We start from the raw sequence: 19,955 nt of genomic DNA, 5'->3' as shown, positions 1-19,955 counted from the left end.
TTTTCCTGTGCAATCTAAGGATGTGTAGGCTAGATGGATTTGCCATGGTAATCGGTTACAGGGATAGGGTGGGCATCAGGTCTGGGTGCAATGCTTTTCAGAGGGTTGGTGCAGTCTTGGTGGGCCGAATGGCCTCTTTCCACATTGTAGTTATTCTATGATCTTCACTGGAAGGTAAATTTAATTCTTCTTCAATGTTGCTGTGCAAAGAGTAGAAATGGGGTGAACTTCCTCTTTCAGTTTTTGGTTTGCACGCAGTAGCAGAATTGAAGATTTTGCTAACAATATATGGTAAATATTCCATTTCTTTTATAGGTCCCACAGGATCCAATGCAATTACGCAAAAATATTTACTTCTGTTCGAGCTGTGGAAGCTATTTGCCATCCACAGAGTTCCCCTTGTCACTAACTTCACAGACTCTTAAAATATGTCGACAATGCTTTAAGCTGAATAATGAAGCTCGACGTCGTGAAGAATCGACCTTGTACAAAACAATGCTTAAGCGGCTGAGAAAAACTGAGGCAAACTTTGAAGATGGATCCCGGCTGGCATTCTTATTACAGGTACAATATAATTTTTATGCAAAACTTTTAAGCAAATACTTCTCTGTTATTATTTTCCTGCCTAATATTAATGAAAATATATGTGAATATAAAGCAGATTTGCTCATTTTATGTGGCCATATCTGTTTTCTAACATAAAAAAACAAAACCTTTCTAGTGGCCAGAGGTGACTGTGCATCCATGCACCTTTCATGTCAAGTAGTTTTATGTTGAAGAGGGCAGAATATTACTGATGTTAGGTAATCTGACAGAAAAGCAGTGCATACTGAAAACAAGCCAACTGCAGAGAGATGAATACCTTTCTTTTATACTGCTGATGGAAGAGGGAGTATTGGCCACAACAAGAGTGCACCTTTTGTCTGATACCTCCGTAATAAAATAATGCAATTTTTAACAAATAACAACTATTTAGAGTTTAACATTTTTGAACCATTATTTTGAACCAATACTTTTTAGTTTGACATTAAGTTATAAATCAAAAATTATGTTGGCAGGAACAAGATTTGAAGCATCTGGTTGACAGTATTTGGGGAACACAATCTGCATTGAGCGCTTCGAATAATCTGAAAGATTTAACAATGATAAGGTGGGATAAAAGGTTTGAGTGGTCTCCATGGAACTGTATCCTCCTTACAGAAGAAGAAGCTGTGGCCCATCTTAAACTCAGCAATATTGAAAAGGTACATAAACTCATCTCCCTTTTTTTAAACTTGCTTATTCATCCATATTTTAGCAGTTGCTGAATATCATTCCTTTTTTATGGTCTCACACAGTTCCTCCCTCTAAACATCTCCTTCCTCTCTTGATTCATTTGTCTTTTCTCTGTGAGTCTTGATGAAACCAGACACTTTGGCTCTCGATGTAGCACCAACCTGTGAACTAATCTAAGTCCAACCCCCTACACTACCCCATAATCATCCATAAGCTTATCCAAGGACAGTTTAAATGCCCCTAATGTGGCTGAGTTAACTACATTGGCAGGCAGGGCATTCCATGCCCTTACCACTTTCTGAGTAAAGAGCCTGCCTCTGACATCTGTCTTAAACCTATCACACCTTAATTTGCATCTATGCCCCCTCGTACAAGCCAAGGTCAGCATTTTAGGAAAAAGACTCTCACTGTCCACCCATTTAATCCTTTGATCATCTTATATGTTTCTGTTAAATCTCCTCTTAGCCTTCTCTCCAATGAGAATGGACCCAAGTCCCTCAGCCTTTCCTCACGCCAGACCAGGCAACATCCTGGTAAATCTCATCTGCACCTTTTCGAATGCTTCCACATCTTTCCTGTAACGGGGCAACCAGAGCTGCACACAATATTCCAAGTGAAGCCAGACTAACGTTTTGTACAGTTACAGCATGACATCACAGCTCCAGAACTCAATCCCTCCAGCAATAAAGCCTAACACACTGTATGCCTTTTTGACTGCACTATCAACCTGGGTGGCAACTTTCAGGGATCTATGTACATGGACTTCAAGATCCCTCTGCACAACCAGACTACCAAGAATCTTTCCATTGACCCAGTATTCTGCCTTTTTGTTATTCTTCCCAAAGTGAACCATCTCACATTTATCTGCATTGAACTCCATTTGCAACATCTTAGCCCAATTCTGCAATTTATCCATGTCTCCCTGCAACCTGCAACATTCTTCCACACTGTCCACCACCAACTTTAGTGTCATCTGCAAACTTACTAATCCATCCACCTATGCCTGCATCCAAGTCATTTATAAAAACGACAAACAGAAGTAGTCCCAAAACAGATCCTTGTGGCCCACCACTCGTAACTGGATTCCAAGCTGAATATTTTCCATCAACCACCACTTACCTTCTTACAAAAAAACAGTTTCTGATCTAAACTGCTAAATTACCCTCAATCCCATGCCTCTGCATTTTCTCCAAAAGCCTACCGTGTGGAACCTTATCAAGGCTTTACTGAAGTCCATGTACACTGCATCAACTGCCCTACCCTCCTCCGCATGCTTGGTCTCCTTCTTAAAAAACTCATTGAGGTTTGAGAGGCATGACCTTCTGTGCTGTATTGTTCTATGTTCTATAAAACATGACTTTGATCATCTAATGCTTACAGTTTACACTCTTTTTCCAAGTGCTTAATGTGTAATTTTGTAGTGTTCCCTTACTGTCCTTAAACTAAAGATGACAGCCTCAAGACTTTTCACATCTGTGCTACAAATGGAGCATACAAATGTGAATTTACAATGTGTCAAAGAAAATCTCATCTGTCAGCCTTCAACTTGAAATCGCAGTGACTTACACTGGTTTCTGTTCTCATTCACCATGCAGGATTATGAGGCCACATTTGTTCGCAAGATCAAGCATCGGCACACTTTGGGAAAGACCTATTTTTCTCGGATTCCTGAAATAGTCAATTATGCACACACTTGCTTGATGCAAGACTTGACTTCCATGAATGACCTTGTAGTTGCAAACTCACTTCATTCTAAACAGAAGTTGTAGATCTTTGACAACCTTGTTGCAATGTTTAATTTCAATTAAAAATGTCAAAGTTGATGAATAAAATGTTGTTGTAATTCAATTCCATTGGCATCAATTACAAGTGTATATCCCTATTTACGCAGTTTATTGTTGATTACATTACATGAATCTTGTAGACTGAAGAAAGGCAAATGAATTGAAATGTTACTGGTACTAAGTTTGAAATCCTTTGTGTTCAAATTTTCTTCAACATAACTGAGCATATTCAATTATAATATTTTCTTGATTACAAGAATTATTTCCACAACCACCAGAACTGCATACAATATCTGGTATGTTGTTCTCAGAGAAAAAAACAATAAGGCCTAAAACCATTTAGGCATAAATAGAAAGTGTGATGGCTACATTACCCCTTGCAATGTGGATGTCTTCAAATTGGTGGAAAACACTACATTTCAGATCTGTGTGTAAAAAGAAAGGTACTGGGTCTTTTTATGAAGAAGTATGTTTATACTGAAGCAAAATATTGGCAATGCAGCCTTCTATTCTTTTCTGGATACAGGGTTTGTTCATTAATTTCAGCATTGCAATAATGTTGTTAATAAGTGACATTATAGTTCCCTGATGACTTGAATAGCATCCAATGTTGGTCTCAGGGAAAATCAGGATTCTTATTTTAACACTAGATACTTTTGAAAAAAGCGCCTGTCTAATATCCATTTAATAATAAGCCATTATCCAACAGTTCCAGCTGGGTGCACATCTCAAGAAATTGAGTGTTTATAACTTGCAATTTTCCATCCTATAAGTTAACTGGGTAGAAAATTACAAGCGACGTGGTGGTTCAGTGGTTAGCACTACTGCCTCACAGCACCAGGGTCCCAGGTTCGATTCCAGCCTCGGGCCAGTGTCTGTGTGGAGTTTGCACATTCTCCCTGTGCCCTGTGTCTGGGTGCTGTGGTTTCCTCCCACAGTCACAAAGATGTGCAGGCCAGCTGAATTGGCCAAGGGAAATTGTCTGTGGTGTTAGGTGCATTAGTCAGAGGAATTGGGTCTGGGTGGGTTACTCTTTGGAGGGTCGGTGTGGACTGGTTGGGCCGAAGGGTCTGTTTCACACAGTTGCATACCGTAGGTTTTTTTTAGATGCAGCCCTTATAATTGCAGTTACCTGCTGCATATGTGGGATTAATGAATCAGTTTGAATGTTTAATCAAAGATATATATGTAGGCACAATATGATATTTTGAACCAGGGTAGAATTTCACCTGGTAAAATACAACAGTTAGAGAAATTAAAGTTTAGGTTTGTCAAAGTTCTAAATTACTTCTCTCTCAGCACCATATGGGAAAATTATGAAGAGATACAGATTTCTTTTAGATGCTTACTGAGAAGAACTAAGTGGTTGCCCTTCTCCCCCTCTCTAAATCATCTAGATTCTTACCAAAATTTCTGTTTGATCTATAAATTTTGTCCATTGCCATTAAAAATTGATAGCTTAAAGTCCTGTGGTGTTAGGATTTTTTGTTAATAATATTGTTTAATGCACTACATGTAATCTTTAAGGGATTGTCCATCAGTTTTCAGCTGATATGCAAATCTAACAGTGTTAGAGCTCTGAACTGTATCTGTTATAAATTGATGTAGTACGTCATTCTCAAAGCTTCCAACCAGTGCCATGAAACATTAGTTAAGGTAAAGGCAGTGTGAGGTATCATGGTAATGAATCAGTACAAAACAGAAGAACAATGTTTCGCATGTTGCATTTAGTCATACTGCAGTTTTATTTCCCTCTGTTATGGGTAAATCACCAAAGTTACCTTTAATTAATCTACTTACTAAAATACTCACAATCAGGTACTAAAACAATGACTTAGACTTTATTACGTGTAGCAACCAAGAGAAGTCCCTTCAAGTTAAGTCTCACAAGTCAACTTGGCTATTACCCAATTAATGGAAGAATTTAGCTACAATTCCAACCAATAGTGTCTGTCTCTGGAAGTGTATGGTGTTGTTCTTCGAAGTTCTGTTAATGAAGAGTTCTGGTGTTATACAGATTCTGTCCTTCGGTCTCTGATGTGATATTATTGATGATTCTTTAGAGTCCTTTCATGCAAAATATTAATTAATCTTCTGAAACCAAGTCTGCAACTCGCCTTCTTACCAGAACTAGCTTACCTGTTTCTTGTTACATTTGGCATTGATCGTCTGTGAAGACACATGCTGTCTTGGAATTAACTTAAATTCTCCAGCAGTTCAAACATTTATCCTTGTGGCGTAAGGCACAAACAAGTGTCAAAACAGTTTTATTTATGTAACCCCCACTCCTCCTTTCTGCAGAAATGACTAATTGCTTTCAATCTCTGTGTAAGATTTCCTGTCTCTTAATAATTTATTCCAGACAGAGTTATTGCTCCTTATTTCCACACACAACAGCTTATCTTTGTTGATTTTTTTCAATCCATGAACAGGTGTTAAAAGTCTGAAGTTTACAGTATCACACCTCGTAATGTAGGTGATGTATAAGCTTTGGATTAAGTTCAAGTTGGAGCCATTTGAATGATATGTAACTTAAAATCCCTGTATTGAAATAATAAGCTTAAAAAGCTGACTGAATCAATTTCACTTCCATCACATCCTCTCTTTCAGGTTCTAGTTGCACAGAGCATACTGTGATAGGTTTATGCAGTATTCTCTGGAGTGAACTGTAAAGCTGCCTTCCCCTGACTGATCCAAACACCAGAACCTCACCTTCAGGAGGCATATTGTCTACTCGACAATGGCCCTGGTGGAACAATAAGCTGTACTGTATCTGCAATCAGACTCCAGGGTTTACATAACTGATTCATCAGCCATGATTGTGCAGGGTATTCCTAATCTCCCAGTAAAATAAAGCAGCAGCCTGAGTTATCGAGGATATAGGAATCATGGTATCTCTCAAAGATATTTGGTATACTAATCTGGCACCAATGATTACTAATGATTTGTACATTCACCAAATTGTTTTCTATTGATGAAGTTAACTGTGTTATAATATAGCGCTCTCAACATGTGTATAACTGTGGCACTCTGAACCAACTATATTAGCAAGCATTCTGCTTGCATTATAGCACAGCCCTCAACATGGGGAAACAATATGAAAAATGTAATTTTTCACAAATTACATTGCCAACTGCCTTGATGCATTTATGAGTCAATGTTTGGGAGATTCCATGTAGGTTTCCAGCAGGTATTTAGAAGCCGCCAACTTCATCATAATTTAGTGCAGCTGTCACTTTGATGGCCATTGGGATGGAATGTCCACATGCTCCCTCAGGTCTCAGGTCCCACTCCAGCAGATGATATAATTCTGTGACAGTGTCCCAGGACATCCTCAGCCTGTGGTAGCAATGTACTTCACATATCTGAAGGAAATCACATCATGGATGATAGACTCTGAGTCTGCTTTCCCTCCTGTAGCTTAATTTTGTCATCAGTCAGCATTTACATCACACACACATGACATGGTAGAATAGTCCTGGATATAGTGGGAAATGGATGATTCTGACAAGGAGGGCCATAGAATGCCTAGACATGGACTATTCACACAGGAGACCTTATTTCAATGCAGTACAAGCCATGTTGCATAAATAAAATAGCAGCTTGTAAGTGCAGTGAGGTTACTGAAAGTATGTCTCCACTCAACACTCACATCGTCCAACATCGCATTGCCAAATATTTACAGTTCAAGATGAGTGAAGTACGGCTCCACTTATTGTGCAGTCTCTAAGACCTTGAATTTGTCTTCATAAATTGCAGCCAGCAGGTGAAACTTTTAAGGTCACTTGTGATTACTCCTGTTTCAAGGAGCTGACCGATCATTTTCCATATTCAATGACATGGTCAAGATTGCTTGTGGACAGGATTTGTATCTCATGCAGTTATAGGAAACAGGCCCTTTTGTCCAACTCACCCGTACCAACCAGGTTTTCTGAGCTGAACGAGTTCCATTTTCCTGCTTTTGGCCGATATGCCTCTGCACCTTTCTTATGCATGCACCTGTCCAAATGTCTGTTTAACATTGGAACTGTTGGTCACTGCATTTGGGTCATATGCAGAATTCTATGATTGCAGATATTTTAAATCTGAAAAATTTAAGTACACAGTTAACACCTTGCAACTGAAAGGGCCTCACAACAGTCATTCGTACAGCCTGCTTTCTCTGGCAGCAAAAATACTTTCTCATCCCATTCCTGCTGGGGTGGCAGCATTTTCATTTCCATTGCACATTTGAGTTTCAAGTGAGATGGAAGGCAGCGTAAGGTCACACTTCACAGAATGAGTCGTAAGCTCAGCCTGCCAATTTAGATGAATCCCCCACTCCTCAATGCTTTGTGTTTCTTTTCCCTTACACTCCCTGTCAACCCCGTCGTTTCAGAGCTTCCTCACATTGTCAGCCAACTCTTTTGTTTGATTCTCCTCACGTTACCCAGTACATCTCAAGCCACAGTTCAGTTATGCCGACCATTGTGATGCAGTGTTCACCCACAACAAAGCCATGGTGGTGAGCGCTGATGACATTTCTCCCACAAGAATACATATGCTTCAATGCTCGGTCTTTCACGCATTTATGTTGAGTTGCTCCCATTACGAAAGTGCAGTAAACGCTCTGCTAATTAAAGCAAACACGCAGAAAAGCTCACCTCGCCTTGTAATCTGTTGAAGTATGAGTGATAGAGAACTCCCTAAATTCCACTATTTAAAGAAAAAGTACCAATTTTATTCTTTAACTCTAAAATGAACATTAAACAACAACTATTTACAACTCCAAGCCTCCTTTCTCTTAAATGTTTGTTATCTATCTCCCACTCTATAACAATATACCGATCCATTAAAGCCCCTATTAAGTGAATTCAATGCTAGTAAGGGTACTATTGATGGTCTTGAAGGTATCCTCTACTTTGTTTGTTTAGTGATGACAAAGATGTCATCCACGTAGCAGACCCAAAGTTTGGGTTGGATGGTTGGCAGAGCTGTTTGTTCAAGTCTCTGCATTACTATGCATCTGTGCATGCCTCCAATCGGACAATAAGCTGGAGGAGTTGAAGTAGGCCATTCAGCCCGTCAAGTTTGCCATTCATTGAGATCATCCTTGATTCACTTTCCCCATAAACCCTAATTACTGATTAAAATCTGTTTATCTCAGCCTTGAATATCTTTACTGACACAGCCTCTACAGCCCTCTGTGGTAAAGACTTCCATAACTGCAAGAAGAAAATCCTTCACGTTTCTATCCTGACTGAGTGACCACTGGTCTGAGAGTATAATGTCTAGTCCTAAAGTCTTTCATAAAGGGAAACAACTTTTCACATCTCCCTGTCAAGTACCCTAAGAATCATATATGTTTCACTAATTTATTCTTCTAAATGCACTCAAAACAGATCCAACCTATTCAACCTGTCTTCCTAAGTTAATCTCTCGATGCTTGGGATCAACCTGATGAACCTCTGGACTACTTCAAATGCTAATATATTTTGCCTTAGATAAGGGGACCAAAACTGTTTGCAGTCTTCCATGTTTGGTCTAGCTAGTGTCTTGTATAATTTCAACAAGACTTAACTTATTTTTATGCTTCATTCCCTTTGAAATATAGAGCAATATTAGATTTATGGCTGGTACCTGCTGATCTAGCATGCTAGCCTTTTGTTATTTACTCACAAGGACTCCCAAATCATTCTGTGCTGTAGCTTCCTGCAGTCTATCTCCATTTAAGTAATATTCAGCTCCTCTGATTTTCCTGCTAATGTGTATAACCTCACATTTTTCCAACATTATATTCCATCAGGCAAATCTTTGACCACTCATTTAATATGTCTATATCCCTCTGTAGACAATTTGTGTTATCCTCACTGCTTGCCCTTCCACCTGTTTTTGTGTCATCTGCAAATATAGCTTTAAGACCATAAAATGTAGGAGCAGAATTAAGCCATTGGCCCACCCAGTCTGCTCCCCTGTTCGATTGTGGCTGATATTTTTCTCAATCACATTCTCCTGCCTTAACCTTGTAACTCTTGATCCCCTTACCAATGAAGAACCTATCTATCTCTGGATTAAACACACTTAGTAACTTGGCCTCCACAGCCCTTTGTAGTGATGAGTTCCACAGATTCACCACCCTCTGGCTAAAGAAATTCCTCCTCATCTTAGTTCCAAAGGGTTGTCCCTTCACTCTGAGATTGTGCCTTCAGGTTCCAGTCTCTCTGACTATTGGAAGCATCTTCTCCACGGCCACTCTATCCAGACCTCTCAGTGTTCTGTAAGTTTCAATCAGTACATTTAGTCAAAATCATTTATTGTCAATAATTGTGGCTCCAACACTGAGCTGGTGGCATTCCACTTGTTACAGGCTGCCTCTCTTACTTCAAAATTCTGTCTCCTGTTAGTGAGCCAATCCTCTATCTATGTGAATATACTATCCCCAACCCAATGGGTTCTTATTTTGTTACATTGACTAACATGCAGTGCCTTATCAAATGCCTTCTGAAAATCCAAATAAATTACATCCACTACGTCTCCTTTATCTGTACTGTTTGTTGCCTCTTCAGAAGGTTCTGCTTGATATTATGTAAAACTGAATTCTGTAATTTTACATTCTTCATAATAGTCTTTAACAATTTTCCAGTGACAGATATTAAGCTAACCGATCTCCAGTTCTTTGTCTCATTCCCTTTTTGAATAAAGGTGTTACACTGGCATTTTTCCAATCCGCTGACACTTTTCCAGAATTTAAGGATTCTTGGAAGATTACTGCCAATACATCCACTATCTCTGTAGCTACTTTGTTTCTCATGTCCTAAGATATATCCCATCAGGCCCATGGGACTTATCAGTCTTTGTCCCCATTAGTTTCCCGAATAGATTTTTTCTATTGAGCATTAATTTCCATTCCCCCATTTCCCATTTAATTTTTGGAACGTTGTTAGTATCTTCTGTGGTGAAGACTATTGCAAGGTATTTATTTAATTCCTCACCCATTTCCTGGTTCCCCCTTGTTAATTTGCCAGCCTCAGTTACTAAGGGGCGTAAGGGATTTTGAAGAAAGATCGCTGGATATGAAATGTTAACTCTGCTTTCTCTCCACAGATTCTGCCAGAACTGCTAAGTTTCTCTAAGTTTCACTGTCAGATTTCCAGCATCGACTGTGTTTTTTAAAATTTTATGGCACTGTATCCAATGAATTCTTCCACATTGGCTACCTCTGCCAATCTGACTTTCCCAATCTACATGAAAGTTAAAACCATGCATGATTAATGTACAGCCATTTTTTCATGCCCTCATTATCTCTTGATTTAAAGACTGTCCTTCCATGTAGCTACTGTTAGTGGACCTATTGACTGATCAGTGTTTCAAATTAAGACAAACTGCTGGAAATCTGAAATGAAAAGAAAGAATGCTGGAGAAACTCAGTAGGTTCATAGTTCCTTGAAAGTAGAGTTGCAGGTAGACATTATAGTGAATAAGGTGTTTGGTAGGTCATGTAGATTAAGTTGGGAGGTCATGTTGCAGTTGTGCTGTACAGGACATTTGTTAGGTAACTTCTAGAATGCTGCATTCAGTACTGATCTCCCTGTTATTGGAAGGATGTTGTGAAACTTGAAAGAGTTCAGAAAAGACTTACAAGGATGTTGCCAGAGTTGGAGGGCTTGAGCTATAGGGAGAGATTGAAAAAGCGAGGGCTGTTTTCCCTGGAGCATTCGAGGCTGAGGGGTAACTTTATAGAGCAAGGTTTGTGAAGGTTTGTAGCTCAGGTTGAGGAGGAAAAAAGCCACCATTTCGACTGGGACAACACATCTATCCTGGCTCAGGCTAAGCAAAGACATGCCAGAGAATTCCTAGAGGCCTGGCACTCCAACCACAACGCCATAAACAAACACATAGATCTAGATACCATCTATCAACCCCTCAGAAAACAAACAGGAAATGACATCACCACAAATCCCAGGAACCCCATCCAGGACAAACATAAATTGAAAGCAGGAGACAACAGATTCGCTTCACTTGGAGGTCGCCACTGAGGATGTTACCTCGCCAGGTAATGAAGCATCTGGATATTAAACCTACAGCTCAGTGAGTAAACCTACACCCTAACTTTATAGAGGTTTATAAAATCATGAGGGTGAATAGCCAAGGTCTTTTTCCCAGGATAGGAAAATCAAAATTAGAGAGCATAGCTTTAAGGTGAGAGGGGGTAGATTTAAAAGGGTCGAAAGGGACACATCTTTCACACAGAGGGTGGTACGTGTATGGAATAAGCTGCCAAAGAAAGTGGTGGAGGCTGGTACAATTACAACATCTAAAAGGCATCTGGATGGGTACACAAATGAGAAGAGTTTGGAGAGATATAGGCCAGGTGCTGGCAAATGGGACTAGATTAGGTTAGGATATCTGGTCAGCATGAACAAGTTGGACCGAAAGGTCTGTTTCCGTGCTGTCCAGCTCCATGAATCTATGTTTGACAGCATCTGTGAAGACAGAAACTGAGTTAACATTTCAAAGCTGGTGTGACTCTTATTTAAAACTGTTCATATTGACCATTTCCCATATTGATCTGCAATGTGGAAATATTTCATCTAATGTCTGGGTAGAACTTGTTTGAAATTGCAGGAGGTCAGTTCTTGTCCACCATTTTTTTGTATGATGTTATGGTTACAAAGTTTGGAACAAGGTTAACCATTAATTAACTATTATTTAAGAATGAACTGCTTTCTGCTCTGAAATCCGAAATGTCATAAGCAGTGGATTTCCTCTGAGAGCTGTGTAATAAAATGCTAAACCATTTATGAGGGATTGATTTATGATTTAGTTGGTGCATACAGGAAATCTGCACTGCAATTTTTCTTATAACTTATTCTGAAAATACTGTAAACTTGTTATTGCTCTGTGGATCTTCTGACACTCTTTTCTTCCAGAAAATCAGTTTAGAAACGAAACATGAGAAATGGAAGGAGTATTTACATCTGAAGCTGTTAGCTGCTTGGTTATTTTAAAGTTAAGATGTTATGTTCTCATTATTGATTAGAAAACAACATACACACTCCTTACGTCACTGCTTCATTTTGCATTCGGAAATGCTGAATTCTTTGTCATGTCTTTTTTTTCTCCAAAGTGCTCTTGATTTAATTTCTTTTCCCACCCACGTATTTTATCAGTGTTTTCTCCAAAACAAGAGAATACCAGATGAACCTAGTTGGTTCTGGACATTACTGAAATCTGGTCAGGGCAGTTTGATTTTTAACAAAAATACGTTTATGTTTTTCATTTCAGTGTGTCATAATTTTGGAGGCAAGGGTCTGGAAGTGCCATGGCTGAAGATCGTTGTTTGCTGTTTGTGCTTTACTGTGCTTTACTTGGCAATTCTGCTCTCGAACATGTTCCTGTGCTGATGTGGTCGACCTTCAGGTGAGTCTGAGGCCACTGCTTGAAGAAAACACAGGTATTTTTCAGCTAGAAAAATCGCCAGGTTGTAAATTCTTAATATCTACAGCCATCCCGCCGTGAGCCAGATTCTGCTGCAAAATGAAATGGGGGAAACAAGCTTTAAGTGAAACCAAAGTAACTTTCACTTTGGAGAGTCAACTGATGTCAGGAAATATATTCTAAATCACCTATCAAGAAGATTGTCTAAACATGGGCAAACTTCCTTTGGGGAAGCTGGATAATGTTAACTTCAAAGTGGTTGTTCCTGTTTTCTTCATTACAATTAACCCAAATAAATTAATGAGAAAGTTAATAACTCAATAAATTATAAAGTAATCTCTTGATTTGTACTTGTTACAGGTGGTTAAAATTACTGATGATCATGTCTTAATTTTGTGATAACTCTGAAAAACTTTGATCTCATTTTACAGCTTATAGTTAGTGTTTCCTTTCTGGGTCTCCTTCAGTCAATGGGTGCACTGCCAATTATGGTTATGGTGTTTGAAAAATGCTGTGGTAGAAAGTGACTGAGCCAACTCAAGGGTATATAACTAGCAATCTCAGATCAGCATCAGTCAGATGATTGGTAATTCAGTACGCGCTTTTAACACTGATTAAAAATTCACATCACACAAAATGTGAGTTGGAGTAGTGATGGTTTGGTATGGTTGCTATAAACCATTAATTAGCTGAGCCTTTTCGGTGAAGGGTTAAGGAATGCCATCTACCATTCACCTTGTGAACAGATATTGTTATTGAAGATTTCCAGGCAACTGGCATCTATTTCAACATGGCCTCTGTGGTCAAGATCAAATAAACTGGGTGGGAGAATCATCACCAAAAAATAACAGAAATATAAATTAAATTTGAATCAGTACACACAAAGCTAACTAAGGATTGAGGCACACACATTACATTAAGAGACAGTTGTAAACTAGAATCTGTATCATTTTCTTTTCAGGAAATATGATTGCACATCAGTAAAATTATTTTTTTCAGCCTAAGAAAAGCCATTTAAAAGCTTACTGTCAATCCATGACTATTTCAGTGATCCTTTATATGAGACTAGTAGGTAGCTATCATAAGGTCATGCTATTTTTGTGCAAATTCTACTGGTGAAGACTGCAAAATTGTTATTATAATAAAATCTGTCACTATTTAGATTTTATTACCGAAAAGACTAAAAAAAACAGTACTTTTTTTTTGAAATAGTTATATTACACCTCACATACAGTGAATGCCTCTGTTATTATCCATGTGGCAATAAGGTCCACAAAATGAATGGGATTAATAACTAACAAGATACTCTTTTTTGATGGTGATGATGGAGAAAATAAGCATTGATGTGTAAAAGGCTTGCTGTTCTTACTGAAAAATACAATGGGATCTTTCGTATAGAGTTGAACTAGTTGATGGGATTTTGGTTTTACATCTAAACTGCAAGACGGTGTATATTTATGATTTAAAAAGTCAGAGTAAATAAGTATGTAAGTTAGCTTGCTGAGCTGGAAGATGGTGTATGGGAGAAGGATTCACATTTTTGGATCATTGGAATCTATTTTGGGGTAGAAGTGACCTGTACAAAAAGGACGGATTGCACCTAAATTGGAAGGAGACTAATATACTGGCAGGGAAATTTGCTAGAACTGCTTGGGAGGATTTAAACTCTTTAGGTGGGGGAGGTGGGACCCAGGGAGATAGTGAGGAAAGAGATCAATCTGAGACGGGTACAGCTGAGAACAGAAGTGAGTCAAACAGTCAGGGCAGGCATGGACAAGGTAGGACTTATGAATTAAACTGCATTTATTTCAATGCAAGGGGTCTATCAGGGAAGGCAGATGAAATCAGGGCATGGTTAGGAACATGAGACTGGGATATCATTGCAATTACGGAAACATGGCTCAGGGATGGGCAGGACTGGCAGCTTAATGTTCAAGGATACAAATGCTACAGGAAGGATAGAAAGGGAGGCAAGAGAGGAGAGGGAGTGGCATTTTGATAAGGGATAGCAATACAGCTGTACAGAGGGAGGATATTCCCGGAAATACATCCAGGGAAGTTATTTGGGTGGAACTGAGAAATAAGAAAGAGATGATCACCTGATTGGGATTATATTATAGACCCCCCAATAGTCAGAGGGAAATTGAGAAACAAACTTGTAAGGAGATCTCAGCTATCTGTAAGAATAATAGGGTGGTTATGGTAGGGGATTTTCACTTTCCAAACATTGACTGGGACTGCCATAGTGTGAAGGGTTTAGATGGAGAGGAATTTCTTAAGTGTGTACAAGACAATTTTCTGATTCAGTATGTGGTTGTACCTACCAGAGAAGGTGCAAAACTTGACCTACTCTTAGGAAATAAGGCAGAGCAGGTGACTGATGTGTCAGTGGGGGAGCACTTTGGGGCCAGCGACCATAATTCTATTCGTTTTAAAATAGTAACGGGAAAGGATAGGCCAAATTTAAAAGTTGAAGTCCTAAATTGGAGAAAGGCCAATTTTGATGGTATTAGGCAAGAACTTTCAAAAGCTGATTGGAGGTAGATGTTTGCAGGTAAAGGGGTGGCTGGAAAATGGGAAGCCTTCAGAAATGAGACAACAAGAATCCAGAGAAAGTATATTCCTGTTAGGGTGAAAGGAAAGGCTGGTAGGTATAGGGAATGCTGGATGACTAAAGAAATTGAGGGTTTGGTTAAGAAAAAGAAGGAAGCATGTGTCAGGTATAGACAGGATAGATCGAGTGAATCCTTAGAAGAGTATAAAGAAAGTAGGAGGGCAAAACGAGGACATGATATAGCTTTGGCAAATAGAATTAAGGAGAATCCAAAGGGTTTTTACAAATATATTAAGGACAAAAGGGTAATTAGGGAGAGAATAGGGCCCCTCAAAGATCAGCAAGGCAGCCTTTGTGTGGAACCACAGAAAATGGGGGAGACACTAAATGAATATTTTGCATCAGTATTTACTGTGGAAAAGGATATGGAAGATATAGACTGTAGGGAAATAGATGGTGATATCTTGCAAAATGTCCAGATTACAGAGGAGAAAGTGCTGGATGTCTTGAAATGGTTAAAAGTGGATAAATCCCCAGGACCTGATCAGGTGTACCCGAGAACTCTGTGGGAAGCTAGACAAGTGATTGCTGGGCCTCTTGTTGAGATATTTGAATCATCGATAGTCACAGATGAGGTGCCAGAAGACTGGAGGTTGGCAAATGTGGTGCCACTGTTTAAAAAGGGCGGTAAAGACAAGCCAGCGAACTATAGAGTGGTGAGCCTGACCTTGGTGGTCGTCAAGTTGTTGGAGGGAATCCTGAGAGACAGGATGTACATGTATTTGGAAAGACAAGGACTGATTCGGGATAGTCAACATGGCTTTGTGCATGGGAAATCATGTCTCACAAACTTGATTGAGTTTTTTGAAGAAGTAACAATGAAGATTGATGAGGGCAGAACAGTAGATGTGATCTATATGGACTTCAGTAAGGCGTTCGACAAGCTTCCCCATGGGAGACTGGCTAGCAAGGTTAGATCTCATGGAATCCAAGGAGAACTCACCATTTGGATGCAGAACTGGCTCAAAGGTAGAAGACAGAGGATTGTTTTTCAGACTGGAGGCCTATGATCAGTGAAGTGCCACAAGGATCGGTGCTGGGCCCTCTACTTATTGTCATTTACAAAAATGATTTGGATGGGAGCATAAGAGGTACAGTTAGTAAGTTTGCAGATGACACCAGAATTAGAGGTGTAGTGGACAGCAAAGAGGGTTACCTCAGATTACAACAGGATCTGGATCAATTGGGCCAATGGGCAGAGAAGTGGCAGATGGACTTTAATTCAGATAAATGCAAGGTGCTGCATTTTGGGAAAGCAAATCTTAGCAGGATTTATACACTTAATGATAAGGACCTACGGAGTGTTGCTGAACAAAGAGACCTTGGAGTGCAGGTTCATAGCTCCTTGAAAGTGAAGTCGCAGGTAGATAGGATAGTGAAAAAGGCGCTTGGTATGCTTTCCTTTATTGGTCAGAGTATTGAGTACAGGAGTTGGGAGGTCATGTTGCTGCTGTACAGGACATTGGTTAGGCCACTGTTGGAATATTACGTGCAATTCTGGTCTCCTTCCTATCAGAAAGATGTTGTGAAACTTGAAGGGTTCAGAAGAGATTTACAAGGATGTTGCCAGGGTTGGAGGATCTAAGCTACAGGGAGAGGCTGAACAGGCTGGGGCTGTTTTCCCTGGATCATCGGAGGCTGAGGGGTGACCTTATAGAAGTTTACAAAATTATGGATAGGATAAATAGACAAAGTCTTTTCCCTGGGATGGGGGAGTCCAGAATTAGAGGGGATAGGTTTAGGGTGAGAGAGGAAAGATATAAAAGAGACCTAAGGAGCAACTTTTTCATGCAGAGGGTGGTACGTGTATGGAATGAACTGCCGGAGGATGTGGTGAGGAGGCTGGTACAATTGCAACATTTAAGAGGCATTTGGATGGATATATGACTAGGAAGGGTTTGGAAGGATGTGGGCCGGGCGCTGGCAGGTGGGACTAGATTGGGGTGGGATATCTGGTCGGCATGGACAGGTTGGACCGAAGGGTCTCTTTCCATGCTGTACATCTCTGTGACTCTACGACTGTATATGTTTTCAGATGTTTTCAAGGGAAGGTAGGAAGGATCTAAATCGATGTGTTAATTGTTGGAGTTCTGGTGCGAATACCATGCCTCTAAGGATTCTCATGCATGTTTTTTATCGCCTGTCCTAGGATGTATGTGTTGTCCCAGTCAAAGTGGTGTCCTTCTTTGTCTGTATGTAAGGAAACTAGTGATAGTGGGTCGTGTCTTTTGGTGTCTAGTTAGTGTTCGTGTATACTGATGGCAAGTTTCCTGCTTGTTTGTCCGATGTAGTGTTTTTTTACAGTTCTTGCACGGCATCTTGTAAATGATGTTAGATTTTGCTGGTGGTATCTATTGGATCCTTAAGTTTCATTAGTCTCTGTTTAAGTGTGTTGGTAGGTTTGTGGGCTACCATGATGCCAAGGCATCTGCACAGTCGGGGAAGTCTCCCATTTACCTTCCCTTGAAAAAAATACCCAGAAATGACATCACCCATCTTAAGAAACCAAGACCTATAAATAGAGAGGTGGGACATACAACCAGGACTTCACCGGAGACTCTCATTGATGTTGTTGCCTAGTATAGTGTCGAAACATCTGAAAACAAATCTTCCAGCTCAGCGAGCTAACTTACATACTTATCATCAACCTGAGCAATAAATCTTCTCAAAAATCGCAGCGAGAGTAAATGTGATTTAAATTTCAATGACAATATTGGCATGGTGGCTCAGTGGTTAGCACTGTCGCCTCACACCACCAGGGACCAGAGCTCAATTCCATCCTTGGGTGACACTGTGTGGAGTTTTCACATTCTCCCCGTGTCTACATGGGTTTCCTCTGGGTGCTCGGGTTTCCTCCCATAGTCTAAAGATGTGCAGGTTAGGTGGATTGGCCATGCTAAATTGCCCATAGTTTTCAGGGATATGTAGGCGAGGTGGGTTAGCCATGGGGAAATGTAGGGTTACAGGAATAGGGTAGAGGGGTTAATTCTGGTTGTGATATTCTTCAAAGGGGTGGTGTGGATTCAATGGGCCAAATGATCTGCTTTCACACTGTAGGGATTCTATTCTCCAATCTCTGACTGAGGTTTATTGTTACTGATCAATTCACTTAATCCACTGCAGAGTCAGACCATGGCAAATTGGAAATGCCTATCATGGCTGAATTTCTTTTCGTGTTACCACCTCTGTTCAGACATTAATTAAAACAACATTTGCTCATTGTCTGCGAGTTAACAAGCCAAGGGTAAGCAAACTAAATCACCGAATTGCTAAACCTTTTAAAGCAAAACGTTTCCTGAAAGATGATCATATTCAGATCTGTTTCTACAGAATGCAGTATATAATATGGTCTCATTGTACCATGCAGATTTGACACTAGTTTTTTCGGGAGTTCAACATTCTCGTTATCTTCCTCTCTTAATCTAACACATTTGAGCATGTGTTTAGCAGCTGGAATGACCCTCCACCAATCCTACTTAAAGAGACTGTTGACATCTTTTGAGTATATTGCTGGTCGATTTCTTCTGGTTTTTGCGATGATTTGGTAAGCTATGTGTGCTTACTATAAATATTTAATATTGCAAAAATCAGTAAGGAGTGGTGTGGTAGGTGCTCGGGGAGATTTTACTAGCTTAGGTCTTCTGCACAGACCACTTGCTCCCATTCATGCACATATTGATAAGCCTTTCGCAAGGAATGCATGAAGTAGAGAATACAGAGACACCTATGCAGAAAAGGGCAAGCGACTCAATGCTGGAGAAGTAAGTCCCATTACAGAATCAAGGTATTGTTACAGTGCAGAAGGAGGCCATTTGGCCCATTGTGCCTGCACTGGTATTGTTACCTGATACCTGGTGCCAATCTCCTGCCTTTTCCCCATATCACTGCACACTATTTCTATCCAAATAATCATCCATTTGCCCCCCTGAATGCCTCTATTGAACCTGCCTTCACCACAGTTTCAGGCAGTGCATTCCATGCCCAATCTACTCACTGTGTGAAAAGCTTTTTTCTCACACCACTTTAAATCTATGCCCCTTCTTTTTCTTTAACAAACAGGAACAGCTTCTCCCTATCTACTCTATTCAACCTGCTCACGACTTTGAAAACTCCTGTCAAATTTGGAGACCATATCCACCCAGTGTTTACAGAGGGCATCTCTTTTACCTAAATCATGATATAACAAATATGTGATATTTCTGGGCTTCAGTAAGGATGTTCTCTCTAAAATCTGGCATTTTTTTTTTTACCACAGTTGTGCCTCGAAACAAGCCAAAGATCTTATTGCCATTTTCATGAAGTTGACTGTGGAATTGATCTTCAATGGATCTGACTCTTTCCAGGCAGGATCAGGGAATATCACATAACCCATAGAAAAGCAAGACCAGGAAGGTCTCATTGCTAGAACTCTACCTCAAGCAATAGCATTTATTTGGAGGAAGTGAGTTAAATAAAAGGTGAATTTGTTCAATATGAACTCAGCCAGGCAATGAAGCTTGTGAATTGGTTTGACCTCTGATCGTAGGAGTAATAGAGAACCCTAATATCACCTGGTGGAGAGTGGAGGTGTATTGCAATTGAATATTCATAGTGAAGTCGATACAGATCCAGGAAATTGGAAATTGTTAAAGTGAGCAAGGGCATCAGAAGGAACACACATACAGATGGAAAGGGACTAGACAAAGGGAGAAACGTAGAGTCCAGTTAGGAAGAAACCATTTTGGTGAGATGGAAAACAGGCTAAAGGAATATGTCTGCTTGGACATATTTCTGTGTTTATCCTATGGATTTTGGGAAGGAGTTAGAAGTAGGTTATTCAGGTTTGGAGGACTATGAGGTTTGAGACTGCGGAGGGAAGATCTCCA

General features: G+C 39.9%; 2 protein-coding genes across 2 annotated transcripts in view; both read left to right on the top strand.

Moving 5' to 3' along the window:
* The window catches only part of iqub (IQ motif and ubiquitin domain containing), a 41,003-nt gene extending 37,957 nt beyond the window's left edge, over positions 1-3,046 (top strand). The window contains exons 13-15 of the mRNA XM_060839476.1: positions 316-564; positions 1,059-1,244; positions 2,871-3,046. Of these exons, the coding sequence (XP_060695459.1) occupies positions 316-564; positions 1,059-1,244; positions 2,871-3,044 (609 nt within the window). The 3' untranslated portion in view covers positions 3,045-3,046. The remainder of the gene's footprint in view (positions 1-315; positions 565-1,058; positions 1,245-2,870) is intronic.
* A 9,288-nt stretch (positions 3,047-12,334) lies between these two features.
* LOC132824982 (V-type proton ATPase subunit S1-like) overlaps positions 12,335-19,955 on the top strand; it is a 50,245-nt gene continuing 42,624 nt past the window's right edge. Inside the window, exon 1 of the mRNA XM_060839930.1 lies at positions 12,335-12,458. Coding sequence (XP_060695913.1) covers positions 12,361-12,458 — 98 coding nt within the window. The 5' untranslated portion in view covers positions 12,335-12,360. The remainder of the gene's footprint in view (positions 12,459-19,955) is intronic.

Source organism: Hemiscyllium ocellatum, chromosome 19 (genome assembly GCF_020745735.1).
Source record: "Hemiscyllium ocellatum isolate sHemOce1 chromosome 19, sHemOce1.pat.X.cur, whole genome shotgun sequence".
In the NCBI taxonomy this organism is placed as follows: Eukaryota; Metazoa; Chordata; class Chondrichthyes; order Orectolobiformes; family Hemiscylliidae; genus Hemiscyllium; species Hemiscyllium ocellatum.
This window is presented reverse-complemented; position numbering and strand designations above follow the sequence as displayed.